The sequence below is a fragment of the Helicoverpa armigera genome, chromosome 19 (assembly GCF_030705265.1).
Source record: "Helicoverpa armigera isolate CAAS_96S chromosome 19, ASM3070526v1, whole genome shotgun sequence".
Lineage (NCBI taxonomy): Eukaryota > Metazoa > Arthropoda > Insecta > Lepidoptera > Noctuidae > Helicoverpa > Helicoverpa armigera.
This window is the reverse complement of record NC_087138.1, coordinates 7,724,090-7,745,595: the sequence shown is the minus strand read 5'-3', so window position 1 is coordinate 7,745,595 and position 21,506 is coordinate 7,724,090. Positions and strand designations below refer to the sequence as shown.

General features: G+C 35.5%; 4 protein-coding genes across 6 annotated transcripts in view; 2 read left to right on the top strand and 2 right to left on the bottom strand.

Annotated features, from left to right (window-relative positions):
• Positions 1-8,562, top strand: part of LOC110373263 (uncharacterized) — a 38,682-nt gene extending 30,120 nt beyond the window's left edge. For 2 of the 3 annotated variants that reach the window (XM_049841236.2, XM_064039400.1), the window contains 8 exons: positions 198-2,114; positions 2,985-3,281; positions 3,621-3,924; positions 4,129-4,416; positions 4,654-4,825; positions 5,671-5,876; positions 6,254-6,441; positions 6,864-8,562. In XM_049841236.2, coding sequence (XP_049697193.2) covers positions 199-2,114; positions 2,985-3,281; positions 3,621-3,924; positions 4,129-4,416; positions 4,654-4,825; positions 5,671-5,876; positions 6,254-6,441; positions 6,864-7,131 — 3,639 coding nt within the window. In that variant the 5' untranslated portion in view covers position 198 and the 3' untranslated portion in view covers positions 7,132-8,562. The remainder of the gene's footprint in view (positions 1-197; positions 2,115-2,984; positions 3,282-3,620; positions 3,925-4,128; positions 4,417-4,653; positions 4,826-5,670; positions 5,877-6,253; positions 6,442-6,863) is intronic. The other variant, XM_064039401.1, reaches the window with a different exon arrangement.
• Positions 8,563-10,137: 1,575 nt separating this feature from the next.
• LOC110373288 (MIT domain-containing protein 1) lies at positions 10,138-11,625 on the bottom strand. Its single transcript, XM_021330522.3, has 4 exons — positions 11,297-11,625; positions 10,967-11,205; positions 10,582-10,781; positions 10,138-10,367 (listed from the first exon to the last, which is right to left on the bottom strand). Exons 1-4 carry the CDS (start codon positions 11,421-11,423, stop codon positions 10,205-10,207), a joined length of 729 nt encoding a protein of 242 aa, XP_021186197.3. The 5' UTR covers positions 11,424-11,625; the 3' UTR covers positions 10,138-10,204.
• Positions 11,626-12,025: 400 nt separating this feature from the next.
• On the top strand, positions 12,026-17,356 carry LOC110373286 (DNA-directed RNA polymerase III subunit RPC3). The gene is made up of 11 exons (XM_064039316.1): positions 12,026-12,348; positions 12,614-12,738; positions 13,081-13,210; positions 13,584-13,788; positions 14,100-14,192; positions 14,396-14,563; positions 15,223-15,376; positions 15,897-16,017; positions 16,138-16,209; positions 16,548-16,715; positions 17,059-17,356. Exons 1-11 carry the CDS (start codon positions 12,202-12,204, stop codon positions 17,200-17,202), a joined length of 1,527 nt encoding a protein of 508 aa, XP_063895386.1. The 5' UTR covers positions 12,026-12,201; the 3' UTR covers positions 17,203-17,356.
• Positions 17,357-19,164: 1,808 nt separating this feature from the next.
• The window catches only part of LOC110373290 (ubiquitin-like protein 3), a 149,094-nt gene continuing 146,752 nt past the window's right edge, over positions 19,165-21,506 (bottom strand). Inside the window, exon 4 of the mRNA XM_021330525.3 lies at positions 19,165-20,905. Within this exon, the coding sequence (XP_021186200.1) occupies positions 20,841-20,905 (65 nt within the window). The 3' untranslated portion in view covers positions 19,165-20,840. The remainder of the gene's footprint in view (positions 20,906-21,506) is intronic.

Below are 21,506 nucleotides of genomic sequence, written 5' to 3'. Positions count from 1 at the left end.
ACAAAAACAAAACAAACCTAACATACGAAATAATTTGGCCTCGAAGGCACCGGGCGTCACGCGTCGCGGGCACGCACCTCCGGTACTCCTCGTAATGGACCAGCACATTACGTCACTGACACCGATCATTAAACCCACCACCTTAGACACGCTGTTCTCACGAATCATTTACCTATTGATATTTTTTTTCTTTTCAGGATGTCCAATTTTCAACGAACGCGCAGCAAAGTATGGTGGGGTGATTCACCGCCGAACATAGGAAGTCCGGTGGCCCAACCCGAGTGGAACCGAAACAATCGCGCCCGAGACGATCCTGAGTGGGAGCCACAACTACCTCATTGGATAGCCAATCAGCCCGATGAACCACAGAACAAAAGCGCCGATGACATCGCGCAACCCATGCAGATAAATCAATGGCCTCTGCGTCACGGTAGCCCCGGCAGTCACAAGAGTCAAGATTCCGGATTCTCGGATTCAGACAGCTCACCTCCGCCCTCACAATATTATCAATCACCTGAGGCTACAGATAACAATAAATCTTCTAGCAGTAGCGATTCAAACAACAATCAAGATATTACCGTGAAACAAGCCGCTGGTTTTCAGAACACGCCAAAAGGTAAAGAGATTAACAATGCGGGGCTGCAAGACAATGTCAGCTGTGGTATGCCGACGCCGAAGCCGCGGCTCCGCAGCAGCAGCGTCATACAGACTCCGTATGACCTGCAGAAGTATTGCGAGATACATCGAGACGAGGAGCACATGGAACTGTTAAAAGATAAAGACACGGAAAATGTAAATAAAACTGAACAAAAGTTTCCAACACCCAAAAATATAAACAACGAAACAGCAAATAAAGAGAACTCTAAAAATATTTTAAACAATAACTTAAACAGCAAACCCAAGTCTAAAATCGATAACAAAGTAGACATAAAAGTGACTCCTCCGAGTAACAACATAAACAAAGAGAATAAGATAGCAAACAAAAGTGCAATACAAAAAGATACCAAAGACGTACCAGTTAAAAACATTAATGTTATAAGTCCCTCGAAAAAGTATCCGGCGAAGAAGTCATTCATATCTAGTACAGATAGCGATAGCACCAAAGTCATTAAAGTAGCTAAGGTAAAAGATTTGGAAACAAGTAAAAATAAATCTGACGACAGTTTAGAATATTTGAAGTTAGAAGATAACAACCAAATAGCAGTAAACAATCAACCTAGAGTACGTACACCGATATCAAATGTATCTTACGTACCTACTGAGCGAACTACAGCATCTAAAGTAGAATATGCGCGAAGTTTATCTAATGAGGAAGCAATTCCTATTACAACAACTCCAAAGTTCCAAAGAAATAGGCTAAACAAATCTCTGAACTTCGAAGCACAGAGGTTAGACCAGCAAATCTTAGACATACAGGAAGGCTATCACTCCTTAGGATACATCGATGAAGAAACGTTACCAAACAACGACTTATCTTACGATAATGAGCAGGTACACAAACCCGCCAAAGCTATACTCGGCAAAAATATCATGGACAGTCTTCATTTAAAGCCAACTAAGAAAGCTGGACCTAAGGCTAAACAGCGGATGGCAACGAAAGGAGATAGGGCAAAGGATTTGTTCAGAATATTTCCCAAAAAGGAAAAGCCTGGAGTTGTGGATAGTCTAGCTGGTGGCCATTTGGCAGGAAGCAGAGTTCCATCCCTTGGCTTACCCCGGGCCAAAGATCAAGACCAATGGGTTATCGTTGGGCATCCTGAAGAGATGTTGATACCACATTATAACGAGAGACTGGTGGGTACAGAGAGTGACTTAAATCAGGTGAAAGACAAACCTGATGAGGACCTTCTCAAAAATGGGCGTGTCACTCCTCCACCACAGTTCCAAGATAAACAAAAGACTCCTTATGAATCAGATTCTAATACGAATAAGAATTTAACACATGATTCTAAAAGGGAAAAATTAAAAGGAGAAATGGATTTTGTTGACGTCCAGCTAAATATGGCTTGTACATCAACACCTAAAATGCTGACTCCTCATGAGTTCTTAGACATTCCAAATAGTGATAGGAAGAGTGCTAGAAGAGTAAATCTTTTGGAAAACTTTAATAGCGGGTAAGAATCTTATACACATTTTTACATCCATTTTTAATTTCCTACTCTTACCAGACTGAATCAGAAATACCTAAACCATTAACGAAATCAGTGCAAAACATTTTAACAATAACATTAACCGCGACGATAAAAAGCTACTTCGTATTGAATTTAAATACAAACAAACAATTTCCTCAAGCAATGCTTTTAATTAAATGACACATTTTAAAGGCTCCCTTTTCCTTATTAAATACTTATGGCCTTAATAGAACGACAAAACTGGTCCAATATAGACTAATTTGCGAAGGTCGACCACTTAAAAAATATCCTTTAACTTAACAAAAAGTTGCAAAGGTATTGTCTTATCCTTATTCAATGAAACTCATTACTGTTCAAAGTTACTTATGAACCAACACTTTACACTGAAGGATATACATATATGTATAGGAATATAGTAAACCCCTTAACTAACTGTGGCTGTTTAAGCTCTGGTGTCATTCATGTTATTTACTAACCATTTAAACGATTGAGCTCAATATTGTATCCATTGGAAACATTGTACAATAACATTTATAGTCAGGCTAATGATAATTCAACTCACGCGCAAACAATACAAAAATAGCATTCCGACTAACCGCGAAACTTCAGACGATATAACAACCAATCGGTAATAATTACGCTAATATTCAAAGGACTTTTTAGTCCCAATTCTTCTTATCATTGATGTGAAAATAACTCTATCTGTCCGTCACAGCTCTTATTTAAAGACTTCTGAATTGAGGGTTCTCCTCACTTAGCCACACATACGACCGATTTCTTCAAAAATCTCTGTAAAGATTAATCTTCCAAACTTACTAACAACGCCAACTAACACAACAATTTCGCTTACAGCGATTACCATTCCAGGATAGTGCTGAACAATCGAGATGAGATCCTGTATCGAGAGCGTTCGATAGACCAGACCTGTCTCGAGAGGCTTTGCGATCGAAAGCCTGAACCAGTTCAATACTGGCTATGTGACCTTGTGGGATCCTGTGAGAATGAGTGCATGACGACACTGCAGAGCAAGCCGCTGGGTGCTGAGATGAAAGCTTTGGTGTCAGCAAGCTCGGCAACCATCACTGGGAATATAAAGAAGGTGCAAACACATGGGCAGATTATAGTGCACCAGTATAGCGATGTGCTAAGGTAAGATATCATTTACAGCTTGATTTATTACCTGAGTAAACTAAAAATACATTAATTCTACATCGTCATCATTAAAAATCCTGTTTCCAAGAAGCTAATTGATTAATAATTAATTTGAATACATTATCGACTCGACTACCATAATCTAATCGAAGATAATGATAGAGTTGTACCTAATCGACTTCCCGATTGCAACTTTCACGGTAAAGAAAGAAATTAATAATCATTTTCATTTCACTATGCTTCATCCACACCAATTACGGAAACGCACTTTTCACAATAACTGGTAAATTAGCATACTCATTCGTGATTCGATTATGCAGAACACTTTCTTTTCAGGCAAATTGATGCACAGAAACCTGGTGAGGAACAAATCTGCTTGTTGGTTGCGAACATCAATGAGTTCGTGCTAGCTCACAGCATTACTTTGAACACGAAGCCACCTGGAGAGACTCCAGAAAGATGGGATAAGATCAAGAAGTCCCTACAGCTGTATCTACAAAAGCTGATCGATGTTGGAGAAGATGTGAAGGTGGAGTTGAATGAGACCAGCCCCGAGTGGAGCCTAGTCTTGAAACACTTGGATACGTTGATCGAGATTTTCTTAGAGACTACCAAAGCTGTGCTTGTTCAACAGATGAAGGTAAACGACTCTTTTGTTTAAAAATCCAGTTTCCAAAATCTAGTCCCAAAATATAAAGATAACATTTGCAAAATTGTATTGTTCGATCATTCAGACTAATAACCGGATTTTCACATCATAATCATCTTAAAGATCTCACGATATTCGATCTTATAAAAAACTTTCTTAAATTCGTGCATAACGCATTCTTTTACTTTCCCACAGACTTTGGTATCGATAATTGAGGAACCACCTTCGGATATGATTCTGAAGAGTACTCTAACGTCTATTGGTCACTTGGCGATGTTAAGTGACAACACAGAGAGTTCTTTACACGAGAAATGTACGAAAATCATGAAGAATATAACTGAGCTACCATTTGTGGATTGTGCGGTCCCTCGAGCATTGTTGACGGCTATCATAGAATCGAACAAGAGCTCTATAAAGGCGCTGTCTCTACGTGCGCTTGCGACGGTCTGTGTCACTGGGGACGCTGTCAAACAGTTTGAAGAGGTAAGCCTTTCTACGGTGTCTATTTTCCCCTATAATCATGAGCGTATTATTGGCAAATATTTGATATGGCTTTACGGTCTTCAATTCAAATCATTTCATCACTATATACCTACCAACCAGCCTTTCCGATTTCATGGCAACTTTAATGTTATTTTTTTTGGTAATTTGTCGAACCAAGCTCTCACCTTGCATTTTTAGCTAACTGCTGATAGCTTACTTCTTATTTATCTTTTCTAGGGAGGAGGTATCGAGATAATTTCAGACATTCTGTCCGATCAATCAAACCCTGAGCCTCAGATGCGAGAAGCCATCACCGTGCTCACTCAGATCACCGCACCATGGCTTCGAGGCCACTACGACCTCACACAGATGCATCTGTACCTGAATTCTATCATTGAAAACATTACCGGTAAGTTGCAACTAGCATACTACTAGCGCCATCTAGTTTAGAAAATGTGAAACTTTGAAGTTGGTTCGTGTAATGCATTCTTGGAATAGTGAAATTGAAAATGGAAATTTTCCACCATATGGAAAAAAATGCCTATTATATTAAGCTTAATTCCTGAAGAGTTTAATACATAAAATTATTCGCTACTTGCTCTTAGTATGTACCATTAACAATTCCGATAGATAAAGGTCTAAATAAAAATACTCAGTACTAAACCTATGTACAATGGTGATTGGTGTATTATCTGTGCGTAGAACAATTAAATAATAGAAACATGACTAACTTTATTAACAAAAAAAAACTATTTGATATGCTCCAAAAAACAAAATCAATTTTCCACTTCAATAACCGGATTGGCACGCGAATACAAAATTAGATAATACGTAAACTAGTGCAAAAAACTGTTTGAGATCATAGATATTATGTGAGTTTTTATTTTATGCGTAACTTTATTGGTTTCTTGATGTAGAAATATTAAAAAATATACAAGTAGACAAAATATATAAAAAAAAACAATATACGACAAAATATATAAAAATATTTTTGCAAAGTCAAAGTCATCAAACAACTTTTCTTGCCTTATGTACCTATCTAATATGAAATTGTAATGCCTGATTCGTCCACGTTTGCTTCAACTAAAGCTTTAAAAAAACAACTTTAAAAACAGTTTTAAAACTATAATAAAAAAAATCGGAAACAAATTCTTTCAGTCCCATACTAAAACTGAAATATCCAGTAGAACATAGGTCTATGGTTTCATATAGAAAACCTTTCTAATTCATTACATTTTCTTTTAAATTCTCCAGGTATTCTCTCCCGCACGGACTGCTGTCAACTTCTTCTCCTCTGCACCGCGTGCCTGGTGAACCTGGTACGAGAACTCGAACTGGAGAAGAAGGATGACGTCACAGCCAAGTCGGATATAGTGGAGGTTATAACGAAGCATAGGACTGTGGAGAAACTGCTAGAAGCCGTGAAGAGAAGGGGACCTAATATCTCTGTGTTTTTGCAAGTAAGTTGAACAAGCAAATATTTTTATAATGAGGATAACACAAAAAAAAACTGATTTTTCTAATAGTATATGTATACTGTTATGAGAACTCTATATTAGTGTGACTGACAACTGTTTTTTTAACGCCATCTATTTTCGGAACATGAAATGTCTAAATCGAATTTCATACTCGACTATGTTCAAAGATTCAATATTGCAATTCTACTTGTTATCTCTATACTAAAAGTGGTTAAAAACATACCTATCGGTTGTAGGAATTATGTAATTTTCTCCAAAAAAAAACTCTCTCAAGCTGCTAACCCCAAGCTGCTGGGCCTAGGATAAATGTAACCCCTACCATCACACAACCAAGCATAACCAAAATCTCTTTTTCGCAGGAACAAACAGCGTCTCTCCTAGCATCTCTCTCGCGCATCCCTCGCTGCGTGTTATCGCTGTCGCGTGCGGCGGCGGCGCGCGCGGCGCTGGTGTGCTTCTGCCGCGCCGCGCCGCTCGCCGCCGCGCGCCACCACGAGCTGCGCGCGCAGGCACGGCTGCACTGCCATGCTGCTGAAGCTATTTCTAGGTAAATATATCTTCATGCTGGCATTTTATTTAACAAATATTAGATCTCCAAACCCTAAAGTGCTTTAGTGGAGTCTGGGCTTCAGTCCGCTTACCATCTTGTTATAAAAGGTGGACTTAACGAAGTATCTGCTGTCTTTATTGACAGTAGTGAGAACAAAGTAAATGGCTTAAACCTACCAAAGGAGATACTTTTTACTACTGAAACCCAGAGTCCAACAAAGCGGAGTGAACTAAAGAAGTCTTTAAACAACCAACCAATCCGCTCAGGAACACTATCGAGTGGGCAGAGACGAGCTGATGTTTAAATAAAAGAAATTGCTTGTTTAATAACACCGCACTCCTCTAGCAATCGAGCAAAAAAAGACAACCTAAACTTTACCAGTTTTGTTTATAACTCACCCATAATTTATTTTTTCACAGGCTCTCAGTTATCCCAGACGTGGCTCACCAAATCGTGCAACTAGAGGGCGTCTCCCTCCTTACCAAGTTGGTAAGGCTCCAGAGAACTCGCCCCCTACTGGACACCAACCCCGACCAGACCCTCATACACTGCCTGAAAGCCCTCAGGACTATATACAAACACAACCCAGAAGCCTTTGATGATGAACAGGATATCAATGACATGATCAGACCACATCTTATGGAGTCACTCATGCTGTTTTCGGCTAAGAAAGAGAGTTACGTTTAGATTAGCGAGGAATCGATTTTGAATCGAGTGATTGTTACTCGATTGTATCGATATGTTTATGGACGGGGCCTGAGGTTAGGAAATGATTGTACTTAATATTATGATGAGTTTAGACTCTTATGGCCTTTAAAAAGAATCCTCCCCTAGGAAGGTTTATTTTGATTGATGGCTATTAAATCGAATGGATCCAAAGTGTATAGTGTCGTAATCGATTGTTGACGGGGTTAATTAAATTTTAACCAAACTCGAATTCATATTTTGAGACTGAATTGTATAAAAATATTTAATTGCGACTTAAACTTAAGTGTTTAACTTAACCATTTTATAGTTTCGAATTGAAACTCAATTTTATTAGACGTCTCGAAATGTATTAAAAATAAAATGAACACTAGAATAAAATTACCTTCACGGGTGCCTACTTCACCATGAAATATTTTGAGTAGGTATACAAAACATTAGCCTTAGTTTCGAATTTTAATAAAATAAAAAAGTTTTCTTAAAGTATTGCCATAAATTCCCACTTGACATAAAAGTGTTGCTGTATATAAAATTTTAAAGCTACCATAAGTACATATACTGCTTTGTAAATAGCTTTTATCTACTTAATTGTTTTACTATTTATGTTGAATAGTTTAGACCAGAGGCCATACTATCGTGAAATTACTTTGACTAGTCTTTAATCATTCGTATACCTAGCTGTATAGTTACTCTTTTTAAAGGCATTATTTCTTTAAGTTCAATGAATCCTAGAATACAAAACAGAGGCATATAAAATACCTATATATTTCCAAAATCTAAAGCCTTGTCCAATCAAGTGCATTTTAAAATTATGAAAGAGCTGTTTACCGATGTAAAGATGCTTTCTTGCTTCCCATGCTCTTGTATGGATGATGTTTTAGAGAAACTTGAAGAAAATAACCAACGGTTTTCTTCCCCGTATTGTGAACTTATGTGGATGTACTTGAGCAGTTTTTTTTAAATAGAATGTAAAAGGAATACACACCTTTAATGAAATGCTGTTTTTTTATAAAACTTAAGGCGATTCACACGACACACGATTCCGGATAAGCGGTACTCCGCGCGGTCCAGCGGTGTTAGTATAAAAAGTTTGACTGGATTTCAGAGATTTCACCGTGAGTTCCGTTACACCGCCAACTTACCGCTGACTTGTGTGTGAATCACCTTATCTAGCTTATTGTTTTATATTCCGATGGATTCATTACGTGTTTTATTTGTATTTATCACATCACTGACAACACTTTATTGTAAGCATCGATACCACCTCAATTTATCGTAAACCCTAGTGACGTACATGTATAGTGATGTACCGATGTATGATTAATGTATAATACGTAAGGTTTGTAAAGAAATTGCGATATGCGGCGACCGCCACTGTTATCTGTTTCTAATAAAGTATATTGTCCATTTAAACCAGTGTTATTTTTTTACCCACTGTCTCAATAGTTAATTAGTAACACACACAAACTGTTATTATTATACTACGATTTAGTTGCAAGTACATTTGTAGCTGCAATAGTAGCTAACCACCAGGAACGGGTTACTACTATGCGTATACTAGACGTAGCTCCGATTACAACTATAGGTAAGCAACAACGATGTATTCTGTAATCTGTAAGCTATACGAAAAAGACAACGAATTCAAACCATGAACATATTTAATAAATAAGAAAACTATCTCTCTATACTCATAATCAAATCTCAAGTAGGTACCTACCTACATCAAAGTAGGTATAGTACCCTTTATAGTACAAATACAAACCATATTAGCAACAGAAATACTGAATAGTTCCCACTTCGGGTTACCGTCTCGCCTTCTGATTCGGAGGTTTGATATTCCATAAAGAATATAATTTAGGAGTTTTTATCACTTTAGACATGAACAGAATGAAGGACACTATGAACAGCCACACCAGCAACTGAAAAAAAAAGTTTTTTTCATAGCTAAAATGTACCGCGGAACGCGTAGAATTTCGTACATTGACCTCTGCATGCCTGGCTCTGTTACACCAACGTAATTATATTGCCATTCGAACATGAGTCAACGTACAGATTTCTGCGTCTGCACCGAAAACAAACAAATGCAGGTCTCAGTTGTTGACACATTAAGCTAGACGCACGAAGAGGGCGTGATGATAAAAAAATCGCATAAAATTAAAAACTACAAAGCGTCTGTCTTAGGGCCTTATAACACTAGCGGCTGTGGGTAGAAGAGTAGCAAATAGGTACCTTTACAGGAAAACAAGGAAATCTCGCAATCGCTAGTGTGATGAAGCCCTTATAGTCCGAATCTTATGTATTTTACATATCATACGGCGAGTGATACATACCCTTTCAACTTCGAGCATATTGCGGAAAGCGCAAACAATAATGAGCGTAAACATAAATATCGCAAGTAATATGCCTTTATGCATATCCACAAACAAATATTTATTGTAAGAGACAAACTTCTGTGCGAAATCTGGCGGATCCAAATCCATAACGTAAGGATTTCTAGAGCTTAGTTTAACAATAAATATGTATTCAATTATAATATCAAGTATTTAAAATTCTAGCGGTAACAGAGTATTTTTTCTATTCTATTCTATTCTTGGTTAATGGCAAGTAGACTCAATGTTGACTTAAATTTGTCAATTTAGAAGTATGAAACCCAGAAGACTACTTTTTTCTTTGCTGGCCAGTTGCAATTTGTAAAATTATTTTTAACAGCAAATAATTTTTAGATCGAATCATAATTATTTGGTTGACGATTTGAGGATAAGTCCAATAAAACATAATTCACTATAGGTATCTAGTTTTTCAAGATTGTTTAATTAATATTTTTTGTATTGCAACACAGAAACTGGGAAGTACCCTAACAAAACTAATAAGTTAATGACCACATTAATATAGTGGGTTTGTTGAGAAAGACCTTATGTTATCTGAAATAAGGTGTTAGTAAATTAATATAAATAAAGCAAGACTTGTATTGATAAAGAAATGAACACATAACATTGTAAAATGATTTATTTTCTCTTATAATAAGCAAGCATCAAAGATTCACTAAAACTAAATGTCATCCATAAGATTGTTTGACATTCTTAGAATGGAATATGTCCACGGTAGTCTCGTGGCACGTTCGTAGATCCAAGTCATAGACACCTAAACAAAATTTGTTCTCTGGTGGTTTGAAATAGTCTAAGCCCCTGCCAATTTTTATTATCCAGCCAGAACTTAACCTGAAAATTAGAAAATGGAAATTTAGATAACATAGGTTAATAATCTGCTACATAGAGGCAGAAACTGTTAAAAGAGAATTCAATATTTTTTATGTAACTTCTATTATATAGGCTAATTTTAGTAGAGAATTATATATAACTGGGAATCCCTCTGAACACAATAGTTTCTGGGAGGAACAATGTCTATAAAATAAATAAAGACAGTAAGACTTACGTAATCTGACGGTCATGTAAGGTCTCAGAGAATTGTACAATCAATTTTATCTTGTACTTTGCCAGATCATTGCTCAGGTTTACAAACCACTCCCTTTGATCTCCCTCCGATCTGCCATCTTTTGATGTAATCAGTTCTATTAACTGAAGATTTGTGCATGAGCGCACTAATAGCTCACAAAGCCTTAGGAAATTCTGACACTGGAAATAAAATTACAGTTTTACAAGTGTTATTTCTTCAAAGCAATGTGATAATTGATTCTGACTATAATGATACTTTTAAAGATGGCTAAATTACTGTAATATTAATATTTATAATAATAAATTGAATTTATGACTAGATAATTAGGGTAAAATTTTAACAATATAAATCTTTTTCTACAAACCTGATGAAAACTTCTTATATAAGGGTCCTCCACAGATACATAACGTACTTCTTCATCTAAAAATCTACCAAATAAAGCTTTGTAACTGTGACCCGTAGAGTTATTCTCTATGTGCACTTGTTCATGGAACTGTCCAGCCTCCTTTTGTTGTAAAACTAACTTTTTTATTGTCTCTGCTCGGTTCATGTACTCTTCCACTTTCTTTCTTAGGTATTTCTTAGAGGAATCGTCATTCTCACCTATTATAAACCAAATAAATTAATTATAATGTTGTTATTAGCTTTTACAGTTAGATAAAAATTTAATAACAGTAAACAGAGGAATATTTACCTTTTATTTTATCCACCAATATTTGTAGCCCCTCTTGATAACATACTAGCGCTTCTGTGTATCTTTTCTTCGTGTCCAACTCGACACCCCGTTTAAGAATATTTACAGCAGCACTTTCTATGTTCATTTTTTGTTACAAAATATCTAATTTATAATATTGTAACTTTTTGTTTTGCTTGCACTTTCTTTGTAAAGAATTGACAGTTGACGATATGTAGTTTACAAAGACTGATAATTAAAACATATGAAAATAAATTGCTCCGACATATATTTGATATTATTTAACCAGAACTTATTTATTGTTTTATAACAATCGACTATCGAGTTTTAAACACATCAGAAATCACAATTCGCTAACACAAACCTATATACAAAAAGTATTGTGTGCTCACTGCGGAACTAATCTGCTTTCTGTTTATTTATGTCGGTCTTTATAAACTGTAATTCACCGGGAGTTCACCGGATATTCTATAAGGCTTACGTTTCATTTCAAGCAAAAAAAAATAATTATATTAATAAAATTAAGCAACTTTATTTGTGCCCTCACTTGAGATCATAATTCATAGACCCAGACTCAAATTTAATTAGGTACTTTATGTAATTTATAATATAAAGATGTGTGTACCTTTAAAAAAATGATTACGGTTTTTTTCCGGAAACGGAAGAATGAATGAAACTATCGTCATGTTGTGAGACTTGCAATTTGTATTTACTTGAGGTTGGCAGAAATGGAAGTGAAAATCTTGTAAATAAAACATCATAACCTATAACTTTCATATTTAAAGCAAGTTATATCAACTAAATCCCAAAAATGAATTAAACTAAATGTCTTGATGCGTTAATTAGTATATATAAGTAGTTTATATCTTGTTTTTATAAAATTTAGGTGTCAATATTCATAGAAAATGTCGCATCAGCTGGGTCGTGTTGTGTCGGTGATCTTGCACCGATATTTTGGTGAATTAGTGCAAAAAGTGGGAGACGATCTATTCACATATGGCAGCAAGCCCATAGGTCTGATAGTAAAGACCACTGGCCTTCCTCGAAACCAGGTAATAAGCAACAAAATCTTAGTATCTATAGGTTATGTTATTCAGTAAAGAGAGTACATTATAGCTTTCTATATTTATTTATAATGGTAGATTCTTCATAATTCACATTATACACATACATTATATACATTTGAACCGCAGATAGAAAATTAATCTTCTAAAGTAGGTCCCATAGAAGATAAATGTTGTTATATACTTTATACTATGAGTTCTCTAAAAGATTTAAATACATATTCAGTTGATATGATTAAATGTTTTATTTCAGGTGATAGATTGTCTTCGTACTCTGCTCAAGTTTGACCTGGCTACATTTGAACCTTCTGCCAATGAAGTGATAGCTGACTACAAATTGATTCCCGATAATGTACTCCTTCTCATCAGATATCCTAGGTAAGAAAAGATTGTGTTATTTTGATCAATGTTTATTGATAGTCTAGTTACTGGCAATGGTTTCACCTTCATCCCACAACTGGATAAAAGCCTACAGGATTCCTTGATAAATGGGCTATGTAATTGGACTGATTTTTTCGAATCTGCCCTGTAGTGTGCGACTAAACTCTTCAGCTTTACAATATCTCCTCAGGTTTTTATCAGTTCTTTGGTAATAGAAAATATTCCTATTTGTTGTGTGCACAGTATTTCATCATACAATTAAATTAAATAAAAAAACGAAAATACATCAACCTCATAAACTGTTATCATTGTAAATAAAAAAACATACACATTTGTCAGGTATCTCCTTCAGATGAAGAGTAAGTTTGGCAGCGAGGCTGAGCTGCTAGTTGAGGAGTTGCTGCAGAAAGCCACCTGCACTGCTACCGTGCTGCTGTTTACACTGGCCATGAAGTATAAGGATGACAAGGTGAGTATTTTACACTTATTCACATGGCGATGATGATTTTAGGGAATATTTACACAATATTGCATGGAACTAGAATATTTGTTAAATCATGAACTCCATATTTAAATTATGAAATAAAAACCATTCCAAATCGTAATGTAACATTCTATGCCTAGTTTGTCTGCAAGAACTTTTCAAATTGGTGCAGTACTTCTTGAGATCAGGGCATTCAAGCAAACAAATTCTTAAGTTTCACAATATTATTATAGTTAGATGACCATGATAACCAGATTTTGATAGCTATGACTTGATGATTTTTCATCTTTTAATAAACAATTTCATTTGACAATCAGTCTAAACTCTTATGCTAATAAACACCTATCTTTATTTCCAGGAAAAGAACATAACAATAATAAGTCTAAAAGACATGTTCATAAGCCTAGTAACAGCTGGCTACATCCAGCAAGCTCCTGTAGCCGAGTTGAAGGAAGGCAGTGAGATCCCGACCCTGGTACCCGTGGCTACTATAGTACCTGAGCTGGATACTAGGGCTCTGGTGCAGGCTATGAATACTGGCAGTATTAGCGACATTAATGATAGTGAGTTTTTAATTATTACGATTTTTTTTAAATAAATGTTATTGAATTGGTGGAATTTAAAGTCGCATTTGTGTTGGAATTAATTGATGTTCAGAGTTTGTGCAAATATATATTATATTCAATATGGGGAAATAATTTGTCTAAAAACTAGTCTAGTTTTTGGATATTATAAGTTTTTGAAAGAATAGTAATTTAATAAACTGACAATTTAAAACATTATTAACCAACATCCCAGACAGGAGGAGGTTCTCAATTTGGATGTTTGGTCACATAATTTTTCTTGTTAAAGATTGTATAATTATATTTTACAGATATTTATTGGAGAGTGAACTACGATAGATTTCACCTTGACTTCAGAGATGAAATTATGATCAAAGCAATCACGCGTCGTATTGATGATAATGGTGAGGAATTTAAATCAAACTTTGGAAAAAATTGTTTTCTTTTTATTATTAACACGCTTATATTAGCTTCACTTGTAACTATGTATGTTAGAGAATCTTGGAAACTTAATTTGACCCTTTTCCCGGTCTTTGATTAGGGTGAAATTTTGCACACACTTGTTACTTTTGTTACTTATAAATCCACATTTATATTTATCTTCCAGCGGGTGAACTGATGCGGTTCCTCCTAGAACAAATGTACCTTCGGTCCCCAGCGTGGGCGCCGGAATCCAGCCCCCTCTGCGCCATCGAGCTGAAAGAGCGGTGCCGAGGAGTCGCAGCCGACAGGCCAACGCTGCATCAGTTCGTTGATCAGTATCTTAAGGTTTTAGGTATGTTGAGAGTGCAGGGATTTAAGGATAAATAAAAAATATAGTGGGAATTATTATTAAACATAGTTTATTGCACACAGAAATATATAATTTGTTTATTGTAAAATAACAGATACAATACTGTTACAGAAATGCATCATTATCCTAGGTAAACATTACCCTGTGACGATTGACAATGCTATAAGATTGTATACTAAGGTCAACTTAGCCTAGAGTTGGGTTTTCAACAGCAAATTTTAGAGCAATAATTAGAAAGATCCATTTATTTCATTATTACAATTTCAAAAACGAGTTTCAATGTTTCTTTAGCATGGCTGAATTAATTGACATGAAGGCTATATTCAGATTTATGTTTGGATACGCTTGTTGGTATCCCCGGGCAGCGGGTCTAGCTACGGGAAACTGTTACTAAAAAATAATTATAAACAGAGACTCAGACTATATAGTCCAGGTTTCCTCAAGATGTTTTCCTTCACCTTTTTATCAGCCGTTGGTGTCTAAGATATACTTAGAAAGTACATACAAACTTAGAAAAGTTGCATTGGTACTTGCCTGACCTGGATTCGAACCCGCGCCCTCATACTCGAGAGGTTGGTTCTTTATTTTCTTATGCCTTTATAATAAAATCATCTACATATGACCCCACTATTTCCCCGCAGAGGAGAGTGGTAGCGGGTTCGTCCGTCGCGTGGGTGACGCGGGCGCGGGGCAGTTCGCCGTGAGCACGCGCCGCGCCGCGCTGCACCTCGTCGTCTGCGCGCTGGAGCATCTCGTCACCGAGCGGCTGGGCTCTAAGGCTGCTAGGATATTTAGGTATGATAATCTTATATTAATTTTGAGTTGGGATTCCCCTAGTTGTATGTAACTGCAATTCAGTAGTGCAAATATATTTTTAAATCAGTGGGGGATGGAAATACAGAAACAATATGGGATACATCCGTGTACTTGTGCTCAAAATCACATTTGGTACGGATCATCAGGCATCAGGCCATAAACTAAAAAAGTAGTTTAAGTTATCGATTGTTAAATGTTTGTGATGTGGCAGTACTTTTTTTAAATAAATGAGTAGATCAAAATTTTATTGGTTATGCGAAAATTTTACCCTAAAATTATCGATTCCTTAGTGAGTAATACTTTAGTAGTGGTACCAATTTTAATGATTCCTGTAAAATCCTATAAAACAAATGAGTATGTCTATGAATGCGCCGCAAATAAATAAATAAAAGATGAGCTACACTGTATATGTCGATGATCATTCATTCTTTTCAATGTTATTTTAGAAAAATAGGCAAAATAGCAAGAAAAAGTTAATTTATAGTAAATCATTTTACAGGTTAGTTCGTTCAAGAAAGTATATAGAAGAAGACGACATACAGAAAAACGCCATGTTAGTGAACAAGGAATGTAAACAGCTCACATACAAACTGTTAGAAGAACACTTTATTAGTGTACAGGTAATATACCTACATTATATTATTTCTTAAAGTTCGTGGCTAAGACAAGCCGCTGTTTCACTGGTGAATTCTGTACCTACATTATGTTTTGATATAATGAAGCAAATATTGTGTTTTCAGCCAATGCGGAAAGCAGCTTCGGCGGGCGGATTAGCGAAAGCAATTTATTTGTATCACATCAATCTACATGACGTGAGTATTGAATACATAAAACAAATCTAAAGTCTTGCTATATGTCTCTAGGTTTCAGTTGCGTTTCGAGGGATCTATTTCTCGCACCAAAATAAAATGTTATTTTTTTAGGGATACTTTTATTGAGTTAATAACTTTTAATACTTATTTACCTACATTACACATGTACAAACTATATACCTATTCAATATATTATGTACAAATAAATAAATGTTAATAGAATAGCTTAATGATACTCTGATTGAGCATTACATTATTCATTATTGCCAAGATTGTGAACTTAGCCTTAGAGTTTCTTGATTGTTGATAAATATAATTAAAATTACCAATAATACCAGGTAGCGCAGTCAGCGCTGGAGATGTGCTACCGCTCGCTGCACAACGTGATCCGGCGCCACTCGCGCGAGAGCACGCAGCACGCGCGCCTGCGCGACAAGCGGCGCCGCGTCGCCACCATCGTGCACGGCATGCGTCTGCGCGGCGAGCCGCAGCAGAACATCGACGATGTCAGTATATTCTCACTTATATTATTATATGCGTATTATATATATAGAAACATAACTATTGAAATAGAAATAATTAATGATTAATACACGCGTGCATCAAAAAGCATGGAAATGTCGGTCCTGCGCCTGATCTCTCTCCGGTCGTATCGGATTGTCGTCCCATCGGGCACAGAGAGTGAAGGAATAGTGAGTACACCTGCATCTGCACAAATACTTATACACTAGTAACTACTCCTAGTGTACAAGCATAGAACTCAGTTTATAATGCACAGAACAAGCACTACTGTGAATTATAAGCCGAGGTGTGTATGACAATAACATAAATCTTTGAAATACATTTCAGGTGGAAGAAACCCTGACACCGCCTGAACTGGCAGTATTACAGAGCGTGGAAAAAAGACTGAAACAATTGAGCATAGCCGAGTTGGAGCTAGACAAGAATCTTTTCATATTTAAATGGTACTTTATGTTCCCTGAAACCAAGTGAAAATAACCATTTTTATATTAACAACATTTCGAATGTTGTTTTGACAAAATAGGTAAGAAAAACACTATTTAAGCATGTATTATACTGTTATCGAGTTAAAACTCATGTTTATACTAAAGGATAAGGAAAATTACGAATAAAATTCACAAAAATACGTTCTTAAAATTTTATTTGACCCCATTGAAACTCAATAGTTGTTCGAACATACAACCTATACTGTCGATCGATAATTATTACAAAACACACCCGTTTGACTACCGGGCAGCTTTCACACGTAATACCAAAATAAATTCAAATAAAAATGGCGTAAAATTTGAAGCGAAATTTACAACTATCTTCAGATTCATTGCGAACAATTTATTTGTGTAAATACCTTTTCTATTGGTTGGTTCACCGAGGGAGTTAGAAGCTCATTTTTTTACATTTTTGTTAGGTTTTTAATTACTGGAGCTACATATTTCTGAATGTGTTGAGTGTGTGTGAAGTATGTATTTGTCTATGTACTAACATTTTACACATCGAATTTTATACGTAGCAGAACATTTTCGTTGTTAGTTTTTTTATATCAGCGTGTATCACTCCGATCGTTAACTCTTCTATCAATGATGACTAATATCTATATATTATTATACTTTTTACCAGTACTGCACGAATTGCGCCTCGGTGAACTCAACCGCAGAACACTTGGAAATGAAATGACAATTAATCAACATTGTTATAATTATGAATTAATATTAACAAGTATATAGATTATGTACGTACGTAAACACCTGTTATACAGTGACATCTAATATTTTATTATTATTTTATTTATTACAGACACGCGCCGGTGTGTGTTGGCAGTTTAATAGACAAAAAAGTTAATATTATATTTACCGGCTAATTTCGAAAATTAAAATCATGAAATATTTTTGATCTCTCACTTCAACAGACAGTTTTAATGCGAAAAAAATGAGTTTTTTTAACCAGGCCTAGGCTGATACTTAAACTGTTATTTCCAAGATTGGCGTGAAAAAAATATCACACACTCGGCGCTTCGTAAAGATATCCACTTCAAGCTAGTTTAGATTTACACTAGATTCGTCTAAATTAAAAAGTTGTCGAATATTTACACGCGTTTTGCCTCAGCTTTATTTCTCGTGAAAATCATAATTTATAATCACAAAATGTCAATGAAATTCTTCATCGTCATTTTAAAATTTTCTACACGTTTTCAAACATTCGAAATTCCTTTTCTAGACATTAGCTCGTATATAAGCTAGTTTTTCTTTTCAAACTTTAATATATCTGATGATTTCACATAATTCGACAAATATCTCTAATTAAGAAATAAATATAAAATTCTGAAATAATTAATTAAACTTCTTATTACTCAGTCATTCGATGTTTTATCGACAAACCACATAATAAATAATTGATGATTTACTCTGTACAATTCTGAACACATAAACAGTGAATTTTCAAGTTCATAAAATTTTGTGCGCATTTAATTTTGCATGATATTTAAAACTATAATTAAAATGAAGATTTAAAATCACGAGAGACAAGCCAGGCCTCGAAACACCCATTGTTTTATTTAGTCAGATTATTTTATAAACTATTCTATGGAAATATTAAAAATACAGTGAAGACATCGACTATGTGGCCTAAGTATCACCTTAACGCGAACGAATAGACCTACGTTACCCGACTATACATACTTGAGATGTTTACAAAAGCAGTTTATTTTATTTTTATATTAATTAATATTATGAGTAGTGTGCGACTCGAGCGTGAGAGAAAATGCAAATTATATGAATATCTAGAACACTCCCCATGGCAAAATATGCAAGAATAAATATAGAATTGCACTTAATATTATGAATCCCAGACGATCAAACTTATCAAATAGTAAATGTTAACACAAAAAAGTGTTACATAACAGAGGCATGGTAACAAGCGAAAGCAAATAAAAAATGCAAATTAAAATTGTATTTATTTTATTTATAAACTAGGTATTTTATACAACTTAATAACAAAATACATACATACAGTAGCTAAACAGAGCAACCAAAATATAATCATTCATACTGGCATTGAATATTTATCGAAACGACTCATATTGCTGCACTCATTCCCGGACTCTTGGTCAACACGTTAGCTCGAAGTTCATCGATTGGCAAGAACCATTCAGTCGTCAATCAGTTCAGTTATTATCGGAATAAATGTAGCAACATGTCAACTTAGTGCTGTCAATGTATTTTAGTTTCTCTTTAATACTGTTCAAGTCTATGACATCACTGAGTACTAAGTTTCCTTCAAATGTGTCTGAACGTGTTAATAATTTTATTTGTACTATCACAAAACACTTCGCATTTTATTACGGTATGGAGAGTCCAAATGAACACAAGTTTAAAATAACTCCAAGATATTTTAAGCTTATAACAAAAATTAAGACTAAGCTGGAACAATATTGAATATCAACTCAATCCTTAAGCCAATTTATAACGAAATAATTTTATAACTAGGTACATAAGAGGCCAAATAGAGATTAAAGTAAGAAGATAGATCTGTGATGTAAAATAAAAATATAAAAAGCACTAATCGATATTTACAAAAGGAATCAGACTGTGGTAACGCTAAGACATGAGGACCGTGCCAACACGTGCTGCTATCGTAATGGAGATGTACAGACTTCATAAGCGAGACAATATTTAAATTTCCAAATTTACTCTAGTGCTTTATTACTAAAATTTACCACTGTCGAGTGTACCAGTCGCCGTGTCGTGTACTATACATACATATTGTTTCTCCGAGTAAACATATGCATGGCGCGAGCACCGAACCCGGCACCACGCTCCGATACAAGCTACATCTAGCGCAGTAAATAGCATCATTTAGAATAAAACATTTAAAAACAAATCCAAATATATTGCAAGAACTTATCACAAAAAGTAATCAAAAACGTCTCCTAATCCAATTATACTATTTACAATGCAAAACAGGGTAATTTACACACTTCGTTTGTTTCACTAAATAATTTGTCATTTTTAGATAAATATCTCCATAATGTAATATAAATTTATATAATGATGGCCTAAATAATAATACTAACATTTGTAAATTAACGTGGCTAGCCGGGATAAAGTAAAATATTGATGTGAAGCCAAATACCTATTACGTCCAGGAACTATTCAAATCATAGGCTTACTTATACCGACGAACCTTATTCCATATTATCTACTAACGTTAACGTATTTGGGCAGCATGATATCTATAAAACGAGCTATAATTTACGCGGTGAGATATACAGTATCGTTTTATAAAGCTATCCGTAATGTTGTCCAAACGTGAGCGACCACGACTCACTTGCGACGTTTTCAAACGAAGCTATGATGTGCGCCATCTTTTATAGTCTCGTTTACATTGTGCATCATTGTTTAATACTACAAAAATTGACAATAAAAGATATCAGTGAGCTACGCAAACTTTATTATTTGTAGTAAGTTCATTTAAAAACATCACAAGGGTTGTAGTGGGCGACTCGGTATCGTGGCTACACTGAACACATTGGAGTCCGTCTCCCGGCAAAGCTGTCGGCTGTCTCACTCGCGCCCACCGCCGCTCGTGTAAGTGCGTCTCCCTCACACAGGAAGCCATTACAATATGCAGCACGACGCTGAACAACAACTACTGGAGCCACCTTTACTTTTCTGCCGTTGATCTGAAAGGAAACATAAGAAACACATTAGTTTTTTAAATCACCTGATGGTCTCTGAGCTGATGACCTGATGAGAGGACTATTTTACACTGAGGAATTACCATATTAATGCCAAATCAGAACACAATTAGTAAATACTGGCTACTAATTAAGGCTACATGAGAACCTACAACTAGCTAGCCCAGTGTATTCCTAAGGAGGGATGGGCCATGATGCCCACAATGTAACAACAACACAGATCTGCCTATCCTTTTCCCCAAATAAAGCCACCAAATAGGTCTGGAAACTGAACCTAAACTAAGACTAAGAGGATACTGAGGTCGAAAATTGTGATTTTTTCAAGTAAATAGCCTATATTGATTGTTCTTCAGGAATTGTGAGTCAGGCACCGATTTTGCGCTAACATTTGGTGTAAGTATTCGATCGACAGTCCTTGAGTTTAGCATTTTAGCTCATTAATAATTCAGTTCAAGGTACCAGCATAACTGAAGGTTTTGACAATCTTTGTCTTATTTTAAGTAACTAAATAAAAAATTGCTACACCTACTATATTTAAAAAAAATCTATGTTCAATAAATTTTAATAGTGAGGGCCTGTGCCTGGA

What these genes read in the sequence shown, in the direction of transcription:
- LOC110373288 (XM_021330522.3), bottom strand. Translation starts at nt 11,423, where the DNA reads ATGAACATAGAAAGTGCTGCTGTAAATATTCTTAAACGGGGTGTCGAG. An exon ending in ATATAAGAAGTTTTCATCAG is followed by an intron (nt 10,782 to 10,966) that starts GTTTGTAGAAAA and finishes TTTTATTTCCAG; the next exon opens with TGTCAGAATTTCCTAAGGCT. An exon ending in TTACATGACCGTCAGATTAC is followed by an intron (nt 10,368 to 10,581) that starts GTAAGTCTTACT and finishes TCTAATTTTCAG; the next exon opens with GTTAAGTTCTGGCTGGATAA.
- LOC110373286 (XM_064039316.1), top strand. Translation starts at nt 12,202, where the DNA reads ATGTCGCATCAGCTGGGTCGTGTTGTGTCGGTGATCTTGCACCGATAT. An exon ending in TCAGTATCTTAAGGTTTTAG is followed by an intron (nt 14,564 to 15,222) that starts GTATGTTGAGAG and finishes ATTTCCCCGCAG; the next exon opens with AGGAGAGTGGTAGCGGGTTC. An exon ending in AAGGCTGCTAGGATATTTAG is followed by an intron (nt 15,377 to 15,896) that starts GTATGATAATCT and finishes ATCATTTTACAG; the next exon opens with GTTAGTTCGTTCAAGAAAGT.